We start from the raw sequence: 21,173 nt of genomic DNA, 5'->3' as shown, positions 1-21,173 counted from the left end.
TGCCCCATAATGCCTAGCCCAAATCTGCTGCTCTACGTTACTTTGTAACCTTAAGTTTTCCACTGGCTCTGGTTATGCCACAGACACTGCACAAATACTGTTTTGTTGTTCTGGCTTCAGTCCAAAATTAAGTCTGGTGCATTTCAGGCAGCCAAGAACGGAATGGTGAAAATGCAATGGATTCATGACTGAATTGCATTGCACTGAAAGGAAGAAGTTTGACATTACCAGTGCAGCAGCAGTAAGGGTCAGCACTCCTCTTTCTTTCTACGAGATGCAGAATACAGAAGAGCACGGAGGCAGAGGGAAAGAATCAGATCTCACAGTAATTCTCCTTGCTTCAGTGATTGCTTTGCTATAGACAGGTTAACAAATAAAGGTAAAATTTCCCCACTAGAAGGAAAAAAAAAGGAAGGATGGATGCAAAGGGAAAGACAGACAAGAGAAAGAGAAAAGCATTGTCAAGACAGCAGAGAAATATGATCGTTTCTCACTGTACGTCTTCCAGAACCACCAATTTTTCTGTAAACCTCCCATATCCAGACACCCCCTCCCGCATCAAACAAACAAAAAAAAGCAAAAAAAAAAAAAAAAGAACGAGTGTTTGTGGCTGGTTTAGTGCCACTGACAGTAGTCAGTGATACAACTTGTCCAAGCTGTACAGAACGTATTTACCTTTCATCATCTGTTGCACTGTTAACCAAAGAAGGACATTTTTACTAGCAAACTGTGTCATGTCATTTAACACTACCATCAGGTCATTTGCCAACATTGATCTATTCCTGGTCCTTGAAGGAAACAATTGCACAGTTCTGTTTAGTATGCCTCCAGGTTATGTATACTCTATATATTACTTGCTGTATCTGTTTCAAAATAATCTAGTTAGATAATTTTTGCAAAGGTTCCTTTTAGTACATGCCAACACTACTAGACTGATAGCACTGGAGAATGGAGCCTGTTGATTTATCACCTTGAATGGACAGAGGCAGTGCAGGCTGCTCCACATTGCTAGGTCACAGTAGCATCTTGAGCTAGATTCCCAAGGATCTGAATAGGCCTTTAACAGCCATGCCTATTCAGTACTTGCTTTCTTCCCAAGACCACTAAATACAAACAAAATGAGCCCCAGCACCTCTTTGCTATGTGGATGTGCGCTCCCTAGCAGCTAGACTGAGATCATGAGTCATTTTTTTCCCCCAAGGCCCAAGAAAAACTCTCTCAGATCATCTGATGGTTATGACAAGCGTCTACACCAGCTGTCCAGGTCTCACAGGAAGATGTACTTTGTTGAAGGAACCGCCAGCTCCAGCATAAAAACAAATTAATGTTCAAAGCCAAGGGAAACCATTCTTGGCTTGTTAAGAATTGCTTATGCCAACTTGTGACTTGCCACAGCACTGAAAAATATCCAATTGTGGCACTAGTCTTTTGGGCAGGAAGAGCACTCTGGCTGAGAAAGGCTGTGAAGGTAAAGATAGCTCTAAGCATCCACACCCATCTGTATGGTCAGTGGAGACTGAAGCCTGAATAACCTTGAACAGAAGACTAGTAGAAATATATGGGCAGGTCAAACATGAAAATGTACTGTGGCTTCCAACTGTAAAAATATATTATCTTCACCAACTAGGAATGCGTGAGAATTTATTTCCGGCCTCCCTAGTAAGAGAAGTATAATTACACACAGCTCAATCTGAAGAGTTGTACGGTAACCTGCCCTGTTGGCTGTGCCAGAAAGGATGTCTTTGGAACAGAATACAGAGATTTTAGAGTAGCTGACTGCATCCTCATCATCACAAGTTGTAGAAACATGATTCGCTGTTACTAGTTTGGGTGGTATAGAAACATGCTATGCATCTGCCCAAAAATGTTTTAGGTGGAGTTTATTCAAATTAAGGCATTTCACCATTTGTAATTAGATGCTACATGTGGAGAGAGCTACCTCCCAACCATAGGAACAAGAACAAAGTGATACCAAAACAAAAATCACAGCAAATGGAGTGTTAATTCTCCTTTTCCCAAAAGATTTGTTATTTTTTTAAATTATATTCAAACATTTACTTCTTGTGGCAAGAAGAAAAGTTCATACTTCTTTGCTGTATCAGAACAAGCCAGCAGAATTCAAAAGTAGGAAGAGTCATGCTCCAAAAAAGCTTGCTGCCAATCAGCACTGCAAGAACCAGTATCAAAACTGGATGCAAGGGTCAGACTCAGGACAAGCAGCATGTTAGTATCCACGAACCAAATACTCCATGGCACCCTATGGAATTAAGGGAGTGCACACTTCCACATCATGACTCATACAACTCTCTTATATTGTTTTAAAGTTTCACCACGTGCTCAGAACATCCAATTATTTTGTAGCAATTATGGCATATATCAAGCCAGTCAGATTGCCTGGAGACAGATTCACCAGATACATCAGAAGCATGACACTAATTTTTTTCTGTCCCATTAATTTCAAACACAATTACTTGTCTGCCAATTTGAAAGATTTACTTTCTATCCACATGCAGGACCAGCCAGGGCTCTTGTCTTTGGTTTGTGATGGAGATCAGACTAGAATAAATGATCTAAATTGTCTCTTCTGTATTGAATGTTTCTGAATGCAAGTCCTAAACCACCTGGCAAACAAAATACAACCTTTTCTGTATATAAGATTAAACTGTGTTGCTAAGATTTCCTCCTCTTCCTCACAACGTGGCTACTTATGTAGGAGTTCCTCATAGCTAATGTGTCTAACCTGAGAACTAGATTCTAGTTCATTATGAAGTATTTTTCTAGGCTTATAAAAGCAAAGTGTTAGACTGTTTGCATAGTTTGCAGTGCAGGGTTCCTAGCTCTTCCTTCCATATTTCATTTTGTTACAAACCTTTTGCTTTGTGCATGAGGTCTTCTATGTGAGCAAGCTGATTATTCATTGTAGACAACTGCACCAGCATTTTAGAGTTGCACAGACACTACCTGGAAAGGTATTTATATTCGAAGTCCTAAATGTCTTACCTGATTGATAACATACACTCCATAGTCAAGCTGTTGCCTTTGAAGGATTGGGTGGAGAAAATAGAGCCAGTACTTCAGGTGCTCCTCCCGGTTTCTGAATGGGATAATAATAGCTACTTTCTGAAGCGCTTTACAGTCTTTTGGAGCATAGCGGCCTCCTTCTCTAACTTCAGGGTTTGTTTTCTCAACTTCCTTCAGATCCACAGCCTGGGAAAACTCTATCCTCAGCACACCAACTGGAAGAGGAAGAGGAGACAGAACAGGTTAACCCGTTTCATAAGTCACGCATCATTCTTTTAATGGTTTAAAATGCCACTACTGTCTTAGAGAGCCCTCATTCCTTTCACATCAGTTTGGGTCAGAACACAATCCTTCAGAAATGACCTGTTTAAACAAGCACATCTGTATTGCTCAAAGGAGTGGAGTAAGACACCCCGCTTAGTGTCATGTAGAGAAAGATATGTAGACTTTGGCGTGGTTCTGATTCAGTCCCCACTTTATCCAAGAACTTACCAAAACAGGAGGTGCCCAAATCTGCCAAACGTCACCAGCTCCTGTTCTGATTGACAACCCAACCGGTGTTTTCCAGTTGGCACATGCATCATGGATCCAACCCATGAAGCAAAAAACATTCCCTGCTAATTCTTATCCAAGCATAATAATGTGGATTTTAAGCAGTTTAAAAATTCCCTTTATCTCCTACAAATGTGATTTCTTACTCTATGACTTGACCACAAGCAAAACTAACAAAACCCCCTTTTTACTACAGATACTCTCGAAGCGCTAAAAGTATATGTACTTTTAAAAGTTTCTATGCCAGAACATGCTAAGAAAAAAATATTTGCATTTAGGCTGGCAAGTCCTGTGCCTGGTTTCAGTCAGAAAGGTTTTGAAATGCCTCAGGGAATCTACCCAAAAGCAAGATTTCTAAAACCAAGAGGCCTGTTGGCAGTTCAGTGTAGAAATGTGACTAGTATATTAGCAGGAGTTAGAATAAAGGTAGCCATAGCCTGGAATGGCAGCAGAACTCCACTCACAGACAGGTGGAAGATGCTAGCCAAATAACTTTGTGACAAGAAATCAACCCATATAGCACAGCTGGCATGGGCCATGGCCAAGGTCAAAACCTCTCCCAACAGAAAGGCAGTGGCAGGGACTTAGTATTAGATGGGAAAAGGTAATGATAATAAAACAGGAAGATAAAAAAACCACTTAGGTACAAGGACTCTTCAGTACAGGGATCCAACCTGAGGCCGGCCATGCAGTGACTCTTCAGGCCAGATGAAGGCATGAAAGGAGGTGTTTAGCTGAGGCATGAACCTTAACTAGCTCAAGACTGAACACAAATTACTGGGCCAAACAGTGGACTGCAGAACCTACAATTAGGGAAGTGTTATTTACTAGATTTAAAACATGATTGACAAAGAGAAAACAAACACCTTTTAAAGAAAAACCATGTAAACAGCTACTTCACAGAGCTTTGCACATTCTAATAGAATAAAAGCATTAGTCTATCTGTCCATATAACGCCAACTGCTCGTGCACCACCGAGAGGATGTGCGCTGATTGGGTGCAAGGGCCCGGAGCTTTATGAACAGAGGGGGCGAGGAAGCCCCTACGCCACCCCTAACAACAGCCGGCAAGGAGGGGGAGGCTGCGAAGACGGAAGGAGAGGAGGGGAAGGGGGTGTTTCTGGCGCAGCGCCCCCCAAGCTGACACCACTGCTGCCCAGCCCTGACAACAAACAGCAGAGAGGGAGAGGCAGCAGGGAGGGAGGCATGTTGCCTGCTCTGTGTCAGCAGCTGCTGCCGCGTGCAAGCTCCCCTTCCCTGCCACTCCTGGGAGCTGGCGGTGGTGCAGCGTGGAGCGGCAGAGTGTGTGGGGGGGCACATGGAGCTGGACACAGGGGGTGGGGGAGGACATGGGGCTGGAGGCAGAGCGGCAACACCACAGGGTGCTGGGTGGTATAGTGGACTGCAGGTGGCCCATCAAACTCATGACGGGCAATTTGCTAGTATATTTATATACAGGTACATAGGTAGTGTAATTAAATAGTCAAAATATTACTTTTGCCCTGGTCTGTGGTCTTTCTTCTTGCTTACTAGGCTATAGTGAGTTGTTTCTGCTTAAGATGAACAGTTCTAAAACTAGCACCAATAAAGATTTTTTTGCACTATACTGATGGCCATACTGGCTGACACCAATCTGCTACGCAGCCCTGCAGCTTGGAAAGCAGCTTCAGCCGGTAAGTCTGGGGGGGGGGGCATGGGGGAGAAGATGAAGGCCCTCCTGGTGAGGGAGGGAGTGGGGCTGGAGTAGGGGAAGGCACTGCCCTGCCAGGACAGGGCGAGGAACTGAGCCATGGGTGGTTCATTGTGGGGGGGAAGAGGGGGACATGGGGAGGGGTGGTTTCTGCCACTGCGCATATGCCAGGGAAGGCATGTGCCCTCCAAATTTGTGCACAGGGCAAGGGTTGGCGGCCCACTGCGGGCTTGGGCCAGGGGCTGTGCCAGCCTCTTCCTGGTGAGGGTTGGGCCAGGGCTGCACTTGGCTTAGCAAGATTTAAACTGCAATGCATTGTCTTTGCTTTTCCAGCTTGTTCTCTCTCCATTATGCAAAGCTCAGTTGGTTGATATGGGTTTGTCAGTGATTAGGAAGGTTAATGGCAATGAGGTTGCATCAGTAATGTTGCCTGCCTCTATAAAACACCACCATTCTTTGGATTTCCCTCACCATTTCTTCTTCAATATTTGAAAATTACCTCTTCCACCCAAACACCACTCTGCCTTATTTGCTTAATGTAACTTTGCTACAGAAAAATATGCTTTAATGTTTTCTTGTTACTTTCCTAAATACATTCAAAGAGAGGGACATTTAGTTTTCCAAATTTAAATTAGGAAAGATTAATCTTACAAATATATTTTAGTGTCATATTTTTCCATTTTTTGTGGTGCTATGTCAACACTTTCTCTAATATATAGTGTTGAAACTAAACTCTTTAACTGTTTTTTCTAGGCGTGCAGTTGGGCTGGATTGCATGTAAACATACAGAAAAAAAAAGGTGGTGTGAAAACTCACAACAGGAAGTAGAAGGAATAGATGAAGAAGAAATTAACCCGCCCCAAGCAAGAAAAACTAAAGGAGGTGAATACGTGGCAGCTCTGGTACAATAAAGAACAAACAGTGCCATATGGCTGCACTTCAGGCATACGCAGAATAACCAAATAATACGTCTTCAGTGTGCCTACATTACTTAATTGGCAGCCATGCTGTCTGAGATAAGCAGATATTTGCAGTAAAGCCTACAGTGGGGGAAAAAGATTTTCTAAAAATATTGATGTCATTTCCTCACATTGATTTCATTCTCAAACTAGCTTCTGGCCTCAACCTATTCCCACGTGCCAGTGAACGCTGTTAGTGTCAAAGTGGGTGCCATTTCATATACAATTTCTCTTGAACACATGCAGCTCCTTATCTGAATGGTAGAGATATAAAATCCACTACTGCTTGGCCCCAGTTACTCATTCTTTCTTACACACTATCCTAGTGAGTATTCCAAACTTGCTGTTCTTGGACACATCCAGCTTGCGTTACACCTAATTGAATATCCATTAGGATAAAGTGGGGAGGAACAGAGCAACACTGAGCATTTTCTTCATGGCTCTATAATCTCATAAGGTCAATATTAAGGAAACCACTAACTTCAGTCACTTAAAAGCTTGTCCACAGCTTTGTAGACAAAAATAAAGGGGGGAGGGGAGAGGGAAGGAATGGATACAAGCAAACAGGATTTTTTTTGCCTGGTCAGACAAGTTACTGTAGGAGTTACAATAATGAATCACTAGGAACAACATATCTAAAGCTCTGAAATGCAAGGTCTGTTGCAGACTCCCACTGTTCTTTTGTGGTACAAGGCTTTTACCTGCAATTTTAATTACATCAAATATGACCCCAGGGACACTCACCCTGCAGATGCTAAAAGACAATGGGCTTCTTCATATAGTAAACGGAGAGAAGTTGGCAGTATTGGGGCCTTAAGCGTAAAAGAAATCTTGGAAATGAAAACATGTCCAACATATAAATGAACAAAGTATATTTGGAAATACAGGTAGTCCTTGACTTAAATCATTTCAAGTTACAACAAATGGCACTTGTGACGCTTGTAAATTGACACCATGGCATGACATGCCATGCCAGTGAACAAGTTCACCGTGTTGCTCATCTCCCTGGAGAACATCTGTTCAAACTTCCTTGGATACTTTCTTTAAGAAACCAGACAAGACTCCTGAGAAGACTGTAGCCAAGAACCCTTCAAAAAGTCCAGCAGTCACCTCAAAGAAGTTCTTCCAATTCAATATGATTGCTATTTACAATATAAATACATGAATGTAGCTATATTACTCATCTATAAGTGATCGAGTACAAAATTCTGGGGTATTTTTGGTGAAAATAGGGTATCGGGCCTTGGTTCAGGAACCAACCCCACATTTTATAACATTGTTCTTATGGGAAAATTGGTTCCAAGCTGCAATGTTTTGACTTAAGACACGGTTTTCAGGAACCAACTGTTGTAAATTCGAGGACTACCTGCACATATTTTAAGTGTTACTCTGATATTTGATGCATCCTGATACCAGGAGGATCAGAATCAGAACTCCTGGGTCATTTCAAACTCCTCCAAACCTTTCTGACTAGAACAAGGCTTTGAAAAAATGATGACACAGGTATCAGAGAGCATAGGTGGGATTTGACGGAATGTATCCCTCATTGAGAGAGCCAGGGACATGACGTAGTCGTATCAAGATGGTCCTGGCACTTCCGCAGGATTACTAGGGAACAAAAGCAAAGAAGGGGCATGTCCCTCAAGCTGGGGAAACAAATGTTTCTCACAACCATTACCCCTTAAGCAGTAGACTATCCAACTCCAATTTTCACTAAGTCACTAGGTCTTGCTACAGAACCAGATGCCAGCTGTATCCTTTCATCAACGCTGACCACATCATTGAACCAAACAATACAAATAACATCCAGGATTCATTCATCTAAGCCTCCACCAACATCATAAACACCATAACTTGCTTAAAAAGTGTACCTCTGCTGTCTGCATCAGCCAAAAGGAGTGATCTCCATATAAAAGAATGAATGGACACCAATTAGACATAAATTCCAGAAGGAAACAGAAGCATGAGCCAAACATTTTAATTTCCCTGGACATTCTATCACTTACTTCTTTATTGTAAAGACTAATCCTTGGCTTAAAGATGCATTTTAAGTCCTTTATTTAACAGTACATCTCAGCTCTGGTATGATATCTGCTGGCAGGAGAATCAAACATGTCGTATTTTTTGAAAAACACACACATACATAGCTTTTCTGGGTGTAAGAGTGAAGTGCTGCCAGTTTTAATCCAGAAAAAAACCTGTGCCCAGATATCAAGTTTGGGGAAAGCTGGCTTCTTCTAAAAAGGAGTCCAAACATCAGAGAGGTCCAGTGATAAAACAGGATGGGGGTTGTGTTTAAAAAAAAAAAGAAGATATGCAATATTTGATAATAGCAACAAAGATTAAAAAAGCAATTATTTTATAATTAAAAATAAATTTTAAAACTGTTGTTATTAAATGTAAAGTTAAATCTGAAATGATGACAACTCATACTAAGAATTACATTTGAGTAAGCTAGTAAAAATGTATCTAAAATTAAAAATTATATATATATATATATATTCAGGCAGTCAATGTTTGCCACTGAAGTTTTAAAGAAAGTCAAGTCACTGAATCAGTGGAAGACACTGGCTGAACATCTGAAACCATAATTTTTGTAGTAGCTATTTTTCCAGGGGTAAAAGACAGTATTTTCTTCAGTTCACTTTATTCAACTAGTTAAGATCAAGAACTAGCTCATTACAGGTTCAGAGAACAAGACAGCGTGATTTTCTTCTGCAATCTCTTAAATAAAATTAAATAGGAGGCAGGTGAAATTTACTAGTTCTAAAGTCTTGAAGGGTAAGGCAAACTAAATCTAGCAGTTCAGTTCACTTGTGATGAATTATACTGCTTTGTTTAGTACATTAGTTCTTAAAAGCAATGCAGTTTCCTCTCCCTATCCATGTTTTCAATAAAAACAAATAAAGTCCCAGTAACATTTTAAAATTTGTGTTCTGGTGTATTTCTATTTTGATGCATTTAAACTTAATTCCATTTCCTTCCAAGCGCTGTTTGATATTAAACATGGGTTAAAAAGTCACCATTTTTCTAACAAACAATACAAAAGCAAAAGTTAAGAATACAACTACAGGCACATTAAGCCATAGAATAGCGGTAAATATACCTTTACAGCTAGTACAATACTAGTCAGAGAATTAATCTTCGCTTTAGAAAAATAACTGAGAAGTACAAAATGTAAAACCAGACTAAAATTGATCAACTAAATATCCTGCTTGCCACTTTAATGCAACAGCAAGATTTCATTTAGAAATCAGAAGACCACGCTGCACAATAGCCTAATATGGTCACTTCCAACTGAAGCAGAAGCCTGACACATTTTGCTATAGAGGAAGAGGTCTGTTGTGTTTGTTCTCTACTTTCACGTTAGCACAAACCTTATGTAAAGTCTATTGTTTACTCGGTAAACTTTCCAGACTGATTTACGCCATCTGCTTTCCACAGTACTGTCAAGGTGACTGGGAAACGGTAGGACATTGATAAAGAAGCCCATGTGTATACGTGAACTGATATATCAGTTGTGTATCTGACGGGATAATAAAAGGAAAATTAATATTAGCAGCTATCAGCTTCTTTTGGCCAATAATGTTTTCCAATAATTTAATTATGCTGCCTCCCCCCCACCCTTTAGATGCCTGGGTTCCCTCCCATGAGCTGGGATAACTCCAGGTACATCCCCATTTCCTCACTGGCAAGCTGGGCTGGGCTGGGCTGAGCTGGAGTGCAGCAGCTGCCACGGTGTCCTAGGTGCTGGTGCAGCACAGACTGCAGGCTGGGGCTAGGGTGGGTGCTGTAAAAGGCACCAAATGCTGGAGATGTGACTGGGGCAGGGAAGGACAGGCAGAGCTGAGCTGCCCGGCCCAGCCTAGAGTGACTCTGCCCTCAGGACCTGGGCATCTGTGCCCCAGGGGCCAGGGGAGCCACTTCCCCCTGCTGTGTGCATCACCGTCCTTCCCCCGGCAGGAAGGAAGCCTCCAGGAGTTAGGGAGGCAGCACTTTTGTTAGAGCAGCTCAGAGAGCTGCTTTAATTAAAGTGCTCAGAGACCACCCAGCCCTGGGCGGCCTCAGGCAGCTGCCCCCAGGTTAGTTTCATAGATGTAGGGTTGGAAGGGACCTGAGCAGATCATCAAGTCTAACAGGAGCGGGCAGGAGTGAATACTGGGCTCATATGACCCCACCTAGGTAATTATCAAGCCTCCTCTTAAAGACCCCCAAGGTAGGAGCCAGCACCACTTCTCTTGGAACTTGGTTCCAGATCCTGACCGCCCTGACTATGAAGTAGTGTCTTCTAATGTCCACCCTGAGCCTACTCTCAAACAACTTATGGCCATTATTTCTTGTTACTCCGGGAGGTGCTCGAGGGAACAGGGTGCTCCCATTCCCTGCTGGCCCCCCCTGGTAAGTTCATAGATGGCCACCAAGTCCCCTCTCAGCCTTCTCTTGTGGAGGCTGAATAGGTTCAGGTCCCATAGCCTCTCCTTGTAGGACCTGCCCTGCTGCCCCTGATCATGTGAGTGACCTTCCTCTGGACCCTCTCAATGCTGGCCACATCCCTCCTGAAAGCTGAGAGCAGGGCAAACTGATCCTGACATGCAGACTGTCGCCAGCAGGGATTGCATCAGACAGCGTCAGGGTAGGATCTGGCCAAGCAGTCCTTCCAACCTGTAGCAATGTGCCAAACCACCAAACTGCAGCTGTCTACAGGTGTGTTTTCTATGGGGAACACTTCACAGGCTGGCTAGAACTGCTGGTATTTGCAGGACACTTTTTAAGCCTGGTTTTCAAATAAAATGTTTCACAGGCACAGCTCTGTCAATTAGGGGCATCAGCATCACTGTATACTGGCATAACCGTGTCCACATTGGCAGTAGATCTTCAGATCTGAATGGAATACTTAAATGCAGCACAACTTGTGTAGACACATCCTTAAATACCTTGGGCAGAAAGGAATAACCCAGCAAGACAGGAAACCATACATTTAGCTCTTGCAACACCTCCCATGCCAGAGTCTATTCATGACTTCCTTCAGACCATGCTATAATTGCCCCCCCACCGTCAGGCTCCTATAGGTGCATAACAGTTTTAGCATTGTAAAGCAGTGCATGAAAAGGCTGAACCATTCCTGGACTTGTACTTGGTGATACAGGAAGATTCTCTTGTCCCATGGTCTGTCTATTGAGGTCCTCACATTTCTCTTGAATTCACTGGTCATCCCAAAGGAAATGGCAGAAAGAAAGGATACTCTCCAAAATAAAGGAACATTTAATCCTGCTTGCCAGGTGTAAACGCATCATATGGTTGATAAGGAAGAATTGACATGAGTGTCCTGTTGCCTGGCTCAAAGATGAAGGTCAGAAATCTTTCCAGTCTCATAGTCCAAGCCTGCAGCCAGATCTGCCTATGCAGACTCTAACCCTGACACAGAGCTGCACTGATTTCAGTGGGACTCTGCCTGGAAACAAGAATTTATGTGCATGGAACCAGGTGGGAGATTGGGACTTTACTAGACAATCACCACTACGCTGCTTAATGACTACTCCTGAATACAGTGAGACTACTTAAGTTTAACCTAAAGCATGGGTGGGCAAAATATGGCCCACGGGCTGAATCCAGCCCGCCAATTGGATCTGGCCTGCAGGCAGGCACCCACCAATTAACTGTATCTGGCCCTACCGGCTGCTGCGCTCTGCCTGCGGCTCAGTCCCTCCCCAGGTGGAGCGTGCTGTGCTCCCAGCCTCTCTTGCCAGCAGGCACAGCTTCTGAGCAGGGCTCCTGCTGCTGCCACTGCCCAGGAAACTGCAGGGCTCCCCCAAACTCCAGCAACTTAGGAAAGGGCAGGAAAACAGCTGCCACTGCCGGCAGCAACAGAAGCCCCTGTGAGAGGGGAGGGGAGACAGGGAGCCAAGCCTGGCATCATCAGCTCTCTTAGTCTCTGTCGCACACATGCCTGGCGGGGCTGCAGCCGAGCCTGCAATGGCTCCTGTTGCTGTTGCCTCTCTCTTACCTACCTGCCCAGCAGGGCTGCACCAAGTGCAGGCTGGCTCCTGCACCTGCTTGTCCCTCCCCTCTGTCCCTGCCTGACCATCAGGGCTTTGTGAGCAGCTGAGCTCTATCAAGCCCCACCCCCCTTCCACATATGCTCTCCTGCCCTGCATGAGCAGGACCAGAGTAAACTGCAGGCAGATCCTACCCTGCTCTCAAGCCTGCAGCTTCCCCTCCCTCCCTGCTGCAGCAAGGACAGCTGCTGCTGCCACTGCCCGGGGAAGTGCTGGGCTCCCCCTGCACCAGGCTCCAGCAAGTCCTCCTGTCCCTCAACTATACCCACACATTGCACTTGCACCACACCCACACATCCCCCCAAGCACATACTCCCCAACTATGTCTCCCCACCCCTCCAGACAATATACAGGCAAACTGCCCCTTTCCCCAAAAGGAGTACTTCTTGGGTAAGGGGAGAGACTCCAAGAGGCAAAGGTCAGGGGTTAGGGGCCAAGACTTCTGGTCACAAGATGACAACCAGGGGGCGGGGCACCTGCCAAAGGGCAGGGCTACCTTTGCAACCCTGATGCCTTCCCAAAACTCATTAAGTGGCCCATCAACCCAAAATAATTGCCTGCCCAGACCTAAAGTCACTGCAGATTTTGGTCCGCTGAGAATTCATATGGGAATCTGGGAACAAAGGCCATTTGCTAAATGTTAAGGCAGGCATAGGAAAAAAGAAAATCAACCTAATCAATTAAAAAGTTGCATACATAAAAGGATTTGAAAATTCTCAATGCATAAAAAATTACAACAAACAGATCAATTCTAGGCTAAAATATCTTTGCATACTCCCTACCCACCCTGAAGTCCACTGTTAACTGACAGACTGGTCAGTGAAACTACGATTTTGGCATGCTTGTCAAATATTTGCCAAACAAATAGAGAAAGAGGCTGGAGCTGAACTGGAATGTCTTATTTGGACTATTTCATGCTAGGCAGTTTGCACACAAGTTTCTCAGAACCACAGAGAAATTTGAAAGGCACCAACGCCCTGTAAGAGTGTCAGGAAAGAAACAGAGTATGGACCCAGACCACTGAATGCAAGCAAGCAAGAACTTGGACTCTTGAGAACAATCGGAGAACATAGACCAAAGGCAGGATAACACAGACAAGGTTATTTAATTAGTACAGGGGTTTTCACTTTTTTTAAAAGGCGTACCACTTCTCTCTCAAAGTTCCAGCTCGTGTACCCTTTATGTTTCCCCCACCCCTGTTTTTACCAGGGTGTGGGGCAGGTGTCTGCAAATTGAGGTCCCTGAAGTGAGGTAGGGAGTAGGGCTGGGGCTGCCCAGCCCGGGCAGAGCACAAGATGGAGCAGTGAGTGTCTCATTCAGGGAGCACAGGGAAGGGGTGGTGGCTCCTGCAGGTGCACACATCCCAGGAGGGCATGGGGGGTGTGCCTCCAGATTTGTGGATCTGTGCATGGGACAAGTGTGGACTGGCCTAGTGGTGAGGGACAGAGTGGGGCTGGGGCTGGGGCTGCTCAGCCGGGGAGAGGCGCAGGACTGAGCTGCACAGAGGGCAGCTCCCGCAGCTGTGTGCATCCCTGGGAGGGCATGGAGGTGTGTGCCCCCCGATCAGCGCAGGGGAGGGTGGGCTGCTGTTCCTGGTGGGGGCTGGGCTGCGCTGTGCTCAGGGTGGGTGGCAGTGGTGCTGGGAGGGAGGGTTGGGAGCTACAGAGAATTGTGGGATGGCTACAGCCCCCTGTAGGCCCCTCCCAGCATCGCTGCCACCTGCCCCGAGCACAGCCTGACCTAGCCCCAGTTCTAGCCAGCAGCATCATCCTGCCCTGCTCCATACAGATCCGGGGGCACACGCCCCAGTACCCTCCCAGGGTGCACAAAGTGATGGGAGGCACTATCCTCCACCTGTCCTGTGCTCTGTCCCAGCTCCTGCTGCTGTATGTACTCCCAGGAGGGCACAAGGGTGCATGCCCTCAGATCTGTGTGGGGTGGGGCAGGCTGCTGCTGCAGGCTTGGGCCGGCACTGGGCTGTGATGTGCTGGGAGACAGCTGGGGGGGGGGTGGCTATGGTGCATTTTAGGGTGGACCCTCCTTCCAGCACTGCCGCCACCCACCCAGAGTGCAGCACACCCCAGCCCCCACTGAGTGCCAGTTGCAGCCTGCAGCGGCAGCCTGCCTTCTTCCGCACAGATCCCGGGGCACACGCCCCTGTGCCCTCCAAGGGGTGTATGTAGCTGCAGGAGCTGCTCCTGCACAGCTTGCTCCTGTGACCCGCCCCAGCTCCACTCCCCCACCACCGCTGGGGCCTCGATCTGTCCCCTCCCCTCCCACAACATACTCACCAGGGCTGCCTGCATGCTGTGCTGCAGTTGTGCACACACATGGCATTTATCGGCCACGTTAGGTCTGTGTACCCCCTAGAACCTTTTAAAATAACCCTAGGGGTATGCTTACTCCCAGTCAACAACCACTGAATTAGTAAAACAAAAAGTATCAGAATCAGTTGTGGAAATGGTTAATACTGGGCATGTTTCACAAACCAACCCAGAACAAGCCACCCACTGAATCACAACGCTTTGAACTGGCACATAGGTCACCTTGGTGTCAAAATACTGATCACCGTTTCATTCCTGTTAGGAAGTATTTTCTTTGGGGAAAGAAAAGGGCTTCCTCTCCTATCTGTCACCTCAAATCCGTTGCACTCATTGCCATAACGCTGACTTCAACAGTCACACTGAAATAGCATGTGTGGTGCTAACTTAGGCATCCTGAAATCAGACCCTGAAGTGAACTTCCAACCATCCTTCACTGCCTGGGTAGGGGAGAGACCCTCTCCCCGCACTGATCTCCTCCAATGCTCGTCGCCTCTCCCTCCTTAGTAAAGGCAATTTTTGAAGGTGCAGGCATGCACACATACACTTTCCTTCTTTTAGAGGTGGTGGATTCAAGTTGCAATGCAAATTCTGTATGCTCCTGAAACTGAGTTGACATTGTGCAGGACTGTGCCATCAAACCCTAGGCCAGAGGTAGGCAATGTTTTTTGGCTGGAGTGCCAAACCCCCCCACAATGCCTAGCTTGGAAGGTGCTGGAGTGCTAGCATGCCAGAAAAACAAAATGAGGGCGGGGGTATATGGCAGGATGCCCTGCTTGTGCCCCGTGCCCCCTACCCAAAGCCCCTGCCCCCCAGCCCTGCTGCCCCTTGCCCTCCACCCAAAGGCCCTGCCCCCCAGCCCAGGCTCTGTGGCTGTCAGCAGCTACCTAGAACCTGCAGGTGGGGGCAGCAGCGAGAGGCACAATCCTGTGCTGCTGCCCACGCTGCTCCTGTGCACACTGGGAAGCGTGGCAAGGCAGTGGGGAGCTTGGAGCAGGCAGCTTTCTGCACCCTTCGCTGTGCCCTGCTGCACCAGGTTCCAACGCTGCTCCGCAGAAGCAGCGAGGGCAGCATAGCGGGGAGCATTGCTGGTATATGCTGTCTCCCCAGAGGCCACAGCTGGGTCTGGGGGGCAGCTGGGGCTGGGGCTGGGAGGCAGCAGATATTTGCAACTGGCCCAGGCTGATAGGCACAGGGCCCAGGCTGCTTGCAGCAGGGCTTCCATGCGAGAAGCCCAGGCTCCATGGCTATCAGCAGCTACACAAATCTGGGCCCGGATGCAGCCAGAAGGCTACAAACAGCTGCTGCCCTCCCAGCCTGGCCCTGGGCTCCAGGAAGGTAGCAGGTACTGGAACTGCGCCCGTTGGGGCCGGGCTGGGAGGCAGCAGCTGTTTGTAGCCTCCCAGCTGCAGTCAGCCGGCCCCAACGGGCACAGTGCCAGTACCTGCTACCTTCCTGGAGCCCAAGGCCAGGAGACAGCTGGGGCTGGGCTGGGAGGGCCGCAGCTGTTTGTAGCCTCCTGGCCGCAGCCGGCCCTGGCTCTGGGTAGCTGCTGTAGCCATGAAGCCAGGGATGCTCCCAGCAGGGCTTGCAGCGTCCCACCTGTCCAAGGGCCTGCACCACTATCCCATGGGACATAAAGGCCAGCACTCAGCCTCCTTCCTCCCTGCCACCCCCACAAATGTTTGTGGGACTGTACTCACATATTCAGCACGTATGTACCCACAGATCCAGCATTCATCCCTTGTACGAATGGGACCAACCTTTTTTGGCAGGCATCCCACAAATTAGCCCCTCACCTTCCCCTAGTACTACTTTAATCCCCTTTATCCAAACTGCTGTTCTGCCTTTTGCTCCCAGCCCTATCTTCTGCTGTGCTGCTTGTCCCCTTGTGGATCTGCCACGTGCCACACAAAGAGGCTGCCCATGCCACTTGTGGCACTCATACCACAGGCTGGCCACCCCTGCCCTATGCAGCACAGGACTGTGATGGGGTACAGAGTGGGTACAATGAAACAACTACCAAGAATTTAGTACAATCTGGCAGGGCCAGATGTGACAGTGGGAACAAGTACCTCAGAGCATAAATGAGTGAGCAAGGGAAGAACTGGGGAGAAACTGCGAGAACATGAGGATGAAGCAACAGTGTAAACCTGAGCCTTGGGTGACACATGTTTTGCTGTCCTCTCTCCGAAGCCACTGAGCTTCCCTAGGCTTACTGATGCCTAGAATCAAGCATGTAACATTTCAGACAGCAGCATTCTGCAGAAACCATCCCAACAGGACTGCTACAGTTCTGGGGCATAGAGGCCTGCTCAAACTATTCTTTCACAAGAGCATGAAAGTTGCTAGTGACAGTGAGTCAGGACCAGAGACAAACAAAAAAAACCCCAACCCCTTCCTCCCACAAAAATCCCAAGTGCCACTGTTTTCTGCAGTCATTTGAATAATATTATGTATGGTGTTTAAAATATACCCCTTATACTCTTTTGTGCTGCAGACAAGCCGCTCTGGCCACTGTTCAGTGCTGTAGTGAGATGAAAACTGAGCCCAGAGCCAGTTGGGTGGGGAACCTCCCACAGCCCTTGTGACATAATCAACTACAAGTTTAAGTTTTCTCTTCATTGGCTCACTGGCATCCAGAGCTTAAACTAGCTCATTCTCCTTCAGCCATTCCACAGAGCTGGCAGAAGTGGCCCTTTAAAGGCAGTGGGCTCACATGTCAACCAGGTCCACCATTCCCATTCTCTCTACATAGTTAGGAGTTAAAAAACCTGTGCTGCAAGAAGCAAGTGTGAGACTGGTCCTGCAGCTGGCTAGGCATGATCCTAAGGGAAGCCAGAAGGTACATTCAGAACAGGGGCAGGCAAAATGTGGCCCATGGGCCAGATGCAGCCCGCCAGGCCATTCTATCCAGCCTGCAAGGGCCCCTAAAAAATTTAGAAAATTAATACTTATCTGCCGTGGGCTGCCTGTCACGCAGCCCTTGATGGTTTGTCAAAACTCAGAAAGTGGTCCTTCTGCCCAAAATAATTGCCCGCCCTTGATATAGAATTAGTTATGCTCTTCCCAGAGCGTTTGCTGGAGGCCCAACACTGCAGTGGCATCTCCTGACTTCACATTTCCTGGACTTCCCTTTCAACCTACAAACATTTTTATGTCTTGTCAGCAGAAACACATGACAAGACTTCCTTCCAAGCTGTCCAATGCAGCAACCATTCCAGGCAAAGGGGGATCAGTATTAAATGGCAGTCTACACTGCTCCTTAGGGGACAAGATCATGGTCCAAACTGGACTCCTTTGGATGGCCTTCTTTTGTTTTCAATGAACCCACTCACTTGAGTCCAGGATACCACTCAGCTGGATCTGTTAGGGGAAAGCCCAGTCCCTGTGATGGTAAGGTACCCTTCTGAGCTCAGACCTCTTACCAGATACCCAGTAGCCCTTTTTGTGAGATGTGGGGTGTTACTACTCTTTGCAGAGACTCCTCCACAGCCCACTTGCCCTGGAACACTCCAGGCTTCTCATTATACCCCTCCAGGGATAGCACAGCTGGAAAGCAAGGAAAAGAATCTGAGCCAAGGAATCAGTAATTCTAGTCATGGAGCTGCAGGTCTTGAAGAACAGCTAGTGACCTAGGTCCTAGGACATGCTTAATCTCACTCTTCTCAGGAGACTCCGATTCTTGTGGTTTGTGGGGAGGGCAGAGCTCTCCCTGGCTCCCTCTGTCTCCTGCAAGTCCTTCTTACTTGCGGCAATGATTGGTTCCCCTTCACAGAATGGATCTCTGCTCTCAAGCCCTGGGCTCGGAAAGAGGTTACAGACCCACAAACAATGCTAACTTCAGTTTCACAGAAGTTGGGCGGCTGGACCTAACACCAGGAACTGAGAGATAATTGATGCCCCCAGATCAGCAGGCTTCAACTGAGGTGCAAAAACCTAAGGTGGGCAATGCAGCTGTATGGACAGCAGTACAATGGCCTTGGATCCAATCAGAGTCATGAAGACCAACACAATCACTGTGCCATAAGGGAGAATTCCTAACAGGACACACACATAACTTACTGTTGCAAGAGCTCAGGCCTTAACCCCCGAGGCCCAGGCTCTTGTGGAGCAGCAGAGAAAGATCACCAGTCTGCTATCATTATAAAAGCAGCAAAATCTGTCATTTGCCAAACAAGATCAGGGCAAGAAGTTCCAGGAAAATAAAAAAACCCCCAAAACTAGATACATAGGAAAGGTTAGGATTTAATCTACTGTAAGTCTTCTATCTTTGGATACCCTGTTTGGGATACTGCAAACTTCAATCTCTCTCCAAACTTAAATTGGGCTTGGTGCCCAGAGAAGCCAGCCATTCTTTCAAATCAGAATGAGTAACTCACTTTTATTCTGGATACACAAGATGGTAAACTTTCTCCTTTTCTGCAACATGTCCTGGCATGTCATATTGCATCCTTGGAATAGCTGCACTCTAGGAACACACAGCAACATTTAGGTTAGCTGGCAAGGCTAAATATAACTTGTACTGTTTAAGACATTGATTTTAACCATACTACAGGATGCAATGGATTATTCTGGCCTACAGGTCATATCACCAACAGGGCTTCCTGGCTGTCTACTGCTAATGCCTGCATCTTAAAACTAAAACTTATTCCTTTAACAAAAACTGCACACCCAGTAGCAACAGGAGCAGCAGCTTGCTGAGCTCACATGCCTTCTCTTTGCTTCGTAAGTAATTTGCTTTCTCGAGTTGTGGGCAGAAATATAGCATTAAATATGCAGTACAAACTACATGCTGTTTCAAATCCACTGAAGAGATATCTTGAAGCACAAGTGACAGCAAACGCTGCAGTACCTGGGACCATACCCTTTCTCCTCCAGGCCTCTTGTACTATCCCTCAGTGTAAGTTCCTTTTTTACTGCTGTGGAAGAACTTAATTGTGTAGGTATGTGGCAGGCCACAGCAGCATTCTGTGCTCACCATTCAGACTTCTTCCCTGTGGTCTCCATTCTCTCACCCACCATCGCAGTCAGCCAACAACCCTCTTCTGCTTCAGTGCCCTATATAGGCCACAGAGTGAACTCACAAGTTTTGGTTGCTAGCTCTTTGCGCAGATGGGGGCAGAGACAGCTACCATGCTGGTAATGTCATATTTGAAAGAGAAAGAGCCTGCCAATACTCTCCAACTAACCAGACAGAGCTTTTACTAGGATACAGTTGTTGGGGGTGTTTTTTGTGTGGGCTTTTTCTTTATATGGGAGGAGGGAGGTTGAGTAAAAAACAACAACATTATTTCTATTTTCACAAGATTATAACTATTAGCCAGGCCTTCATATACCAACAAAAAGCAATGGTCATTTAATGTAACAGATACTAATCAGGATTGCTGTTTTCAACTGACTTTAGTTGCCGTTCCATGACGGCTGCAGCTACGTTTCAAATGCAACTCAGGGCTGGATCTGAGCCCTGCAGGCTATACTGAGGCAACAGAATGCTGTTAAATTTCCAGCCCTACCCCAAAGTGGAACAGGGTTCTGTGTGAATACTGCCAGAGCTACACTTCAAGACTGAGTGATGATGAGACATTTCTTACAACCTAGTCCTGTAACTGACTGCACATATTGCAGCTGCATGTGCATAGATAATAATACATGTGGTGCTGTGAATGGGGTGGTACACTTTCCTTTGAGCCCTTGAGACACTGGCCACAGCTAAGGCTGGGGTATTTGACTGCTGGGGGCACTGATGCTCCTGCTGGCACTAGAAAACCAAGATGATTCTGAGAAGGTCTTGATCTTCTACCGAGGGTCAAGCCAATCACCACATATGGGCTCAGGAAGGATTTTTTTCCCCCTGGGTCAGATTGGCACAGACTCTGGTATTTTTGCTTTCCTTCATAGCTTGGTTTATGTCTCTCTTCCTAGAATCATCTGGGCATCTATTAACCAGGTACTCTTTGCCATTGTTGTGCCAGGGCACTGGTTGTGCCCTTGTCTCCCATACTTTTACCTATGACATGTTATAGGGGGAGTATTTGGCATTTCAGGTATTGTTCTTTGTAGCTGCGTATGCAGGTTTGAAGTTGTGATTTTGGGGTTTCTGTGAGTCGACAATTGCTGTGAAGGTCTATTCCTAACAGAAGAAGTATGAAGCTATCACCCTGGCAGGACTTCCAGTGCCCTGCTAGATCTCTAGCTTCTGGGGAAACTACACTGGGGATCTGGGAACTCCAGTACATGGTTAGGATACTTTTCTCTCATTTCCTTGAAGTCTAGCCTCACCCCAGATAATGGCTGCCCTTTGACTTGCTTATATACGTGACATCTGTCAGCATTCAGGTAGCCTAGGGAGTGGCAGTATCAGATCCCCATTCTGTGTGCTCTTCATTTGTTTTTTCTTTTTCTTGTATCTGCAAATGGGCCAGGTCTTTAGCTGATATCAGCAGCTGTGAAGATCAGGGCCAATGTGGTTCCCATCTTCAAAAAGGGGAGGAAGGAGGACCTGGGAAATTATAGGCCAGTTAGTCTTACCTCCATCCTGGGTAAGCTTTTTGAGAGAATTATTCTGGCACATG

The 21,173-nt window shown here is 46.6% G+C and overlaps 1 protein-coding gene across 1 annotated transcript in view; it reads right to left on the bottom strand.

Moving 5' to 3' along the window:
* Positions 1-21,173, bottom strand: part of B4GALT1 (beta-1,4-galactosyltransferase 1) — a 57,472-nt gene that overhangs the window by 25,887 nt on the left and 10,412 nt on the right. Inside the window, exon 2 of the mRNA XM_019555013.1 lies at positions 3,001-3,236. Within this exon, the coding sequence (XP_019410558.1) occupies positions 3,001-3,236 (236 nt within the window). The remainder of the gene's footprint in view (positions 1-3,000; positions 3,237-21,173) is intronic.

The sequence above is a fragment of the Crocodylus porosus genome, unplaced genomic scaffold (assembly GCF_001723895.1).
Source record: "Crocodylus porosus isolate Cpor-Errol unplaced genomic scaffold, CroPor_comp1, whole genome shotgun sequence".
Lineage (NCBI taxonomy): Eukaryota > Metazoa > Chordata > Crocodylia > Crocodylidae > Crocodylus > Crocodylus porosus.
Note: the sequence above shows the minus strand (reverse complement) of the source record. Positions and strands in the feature narration are given on the sequence as shown.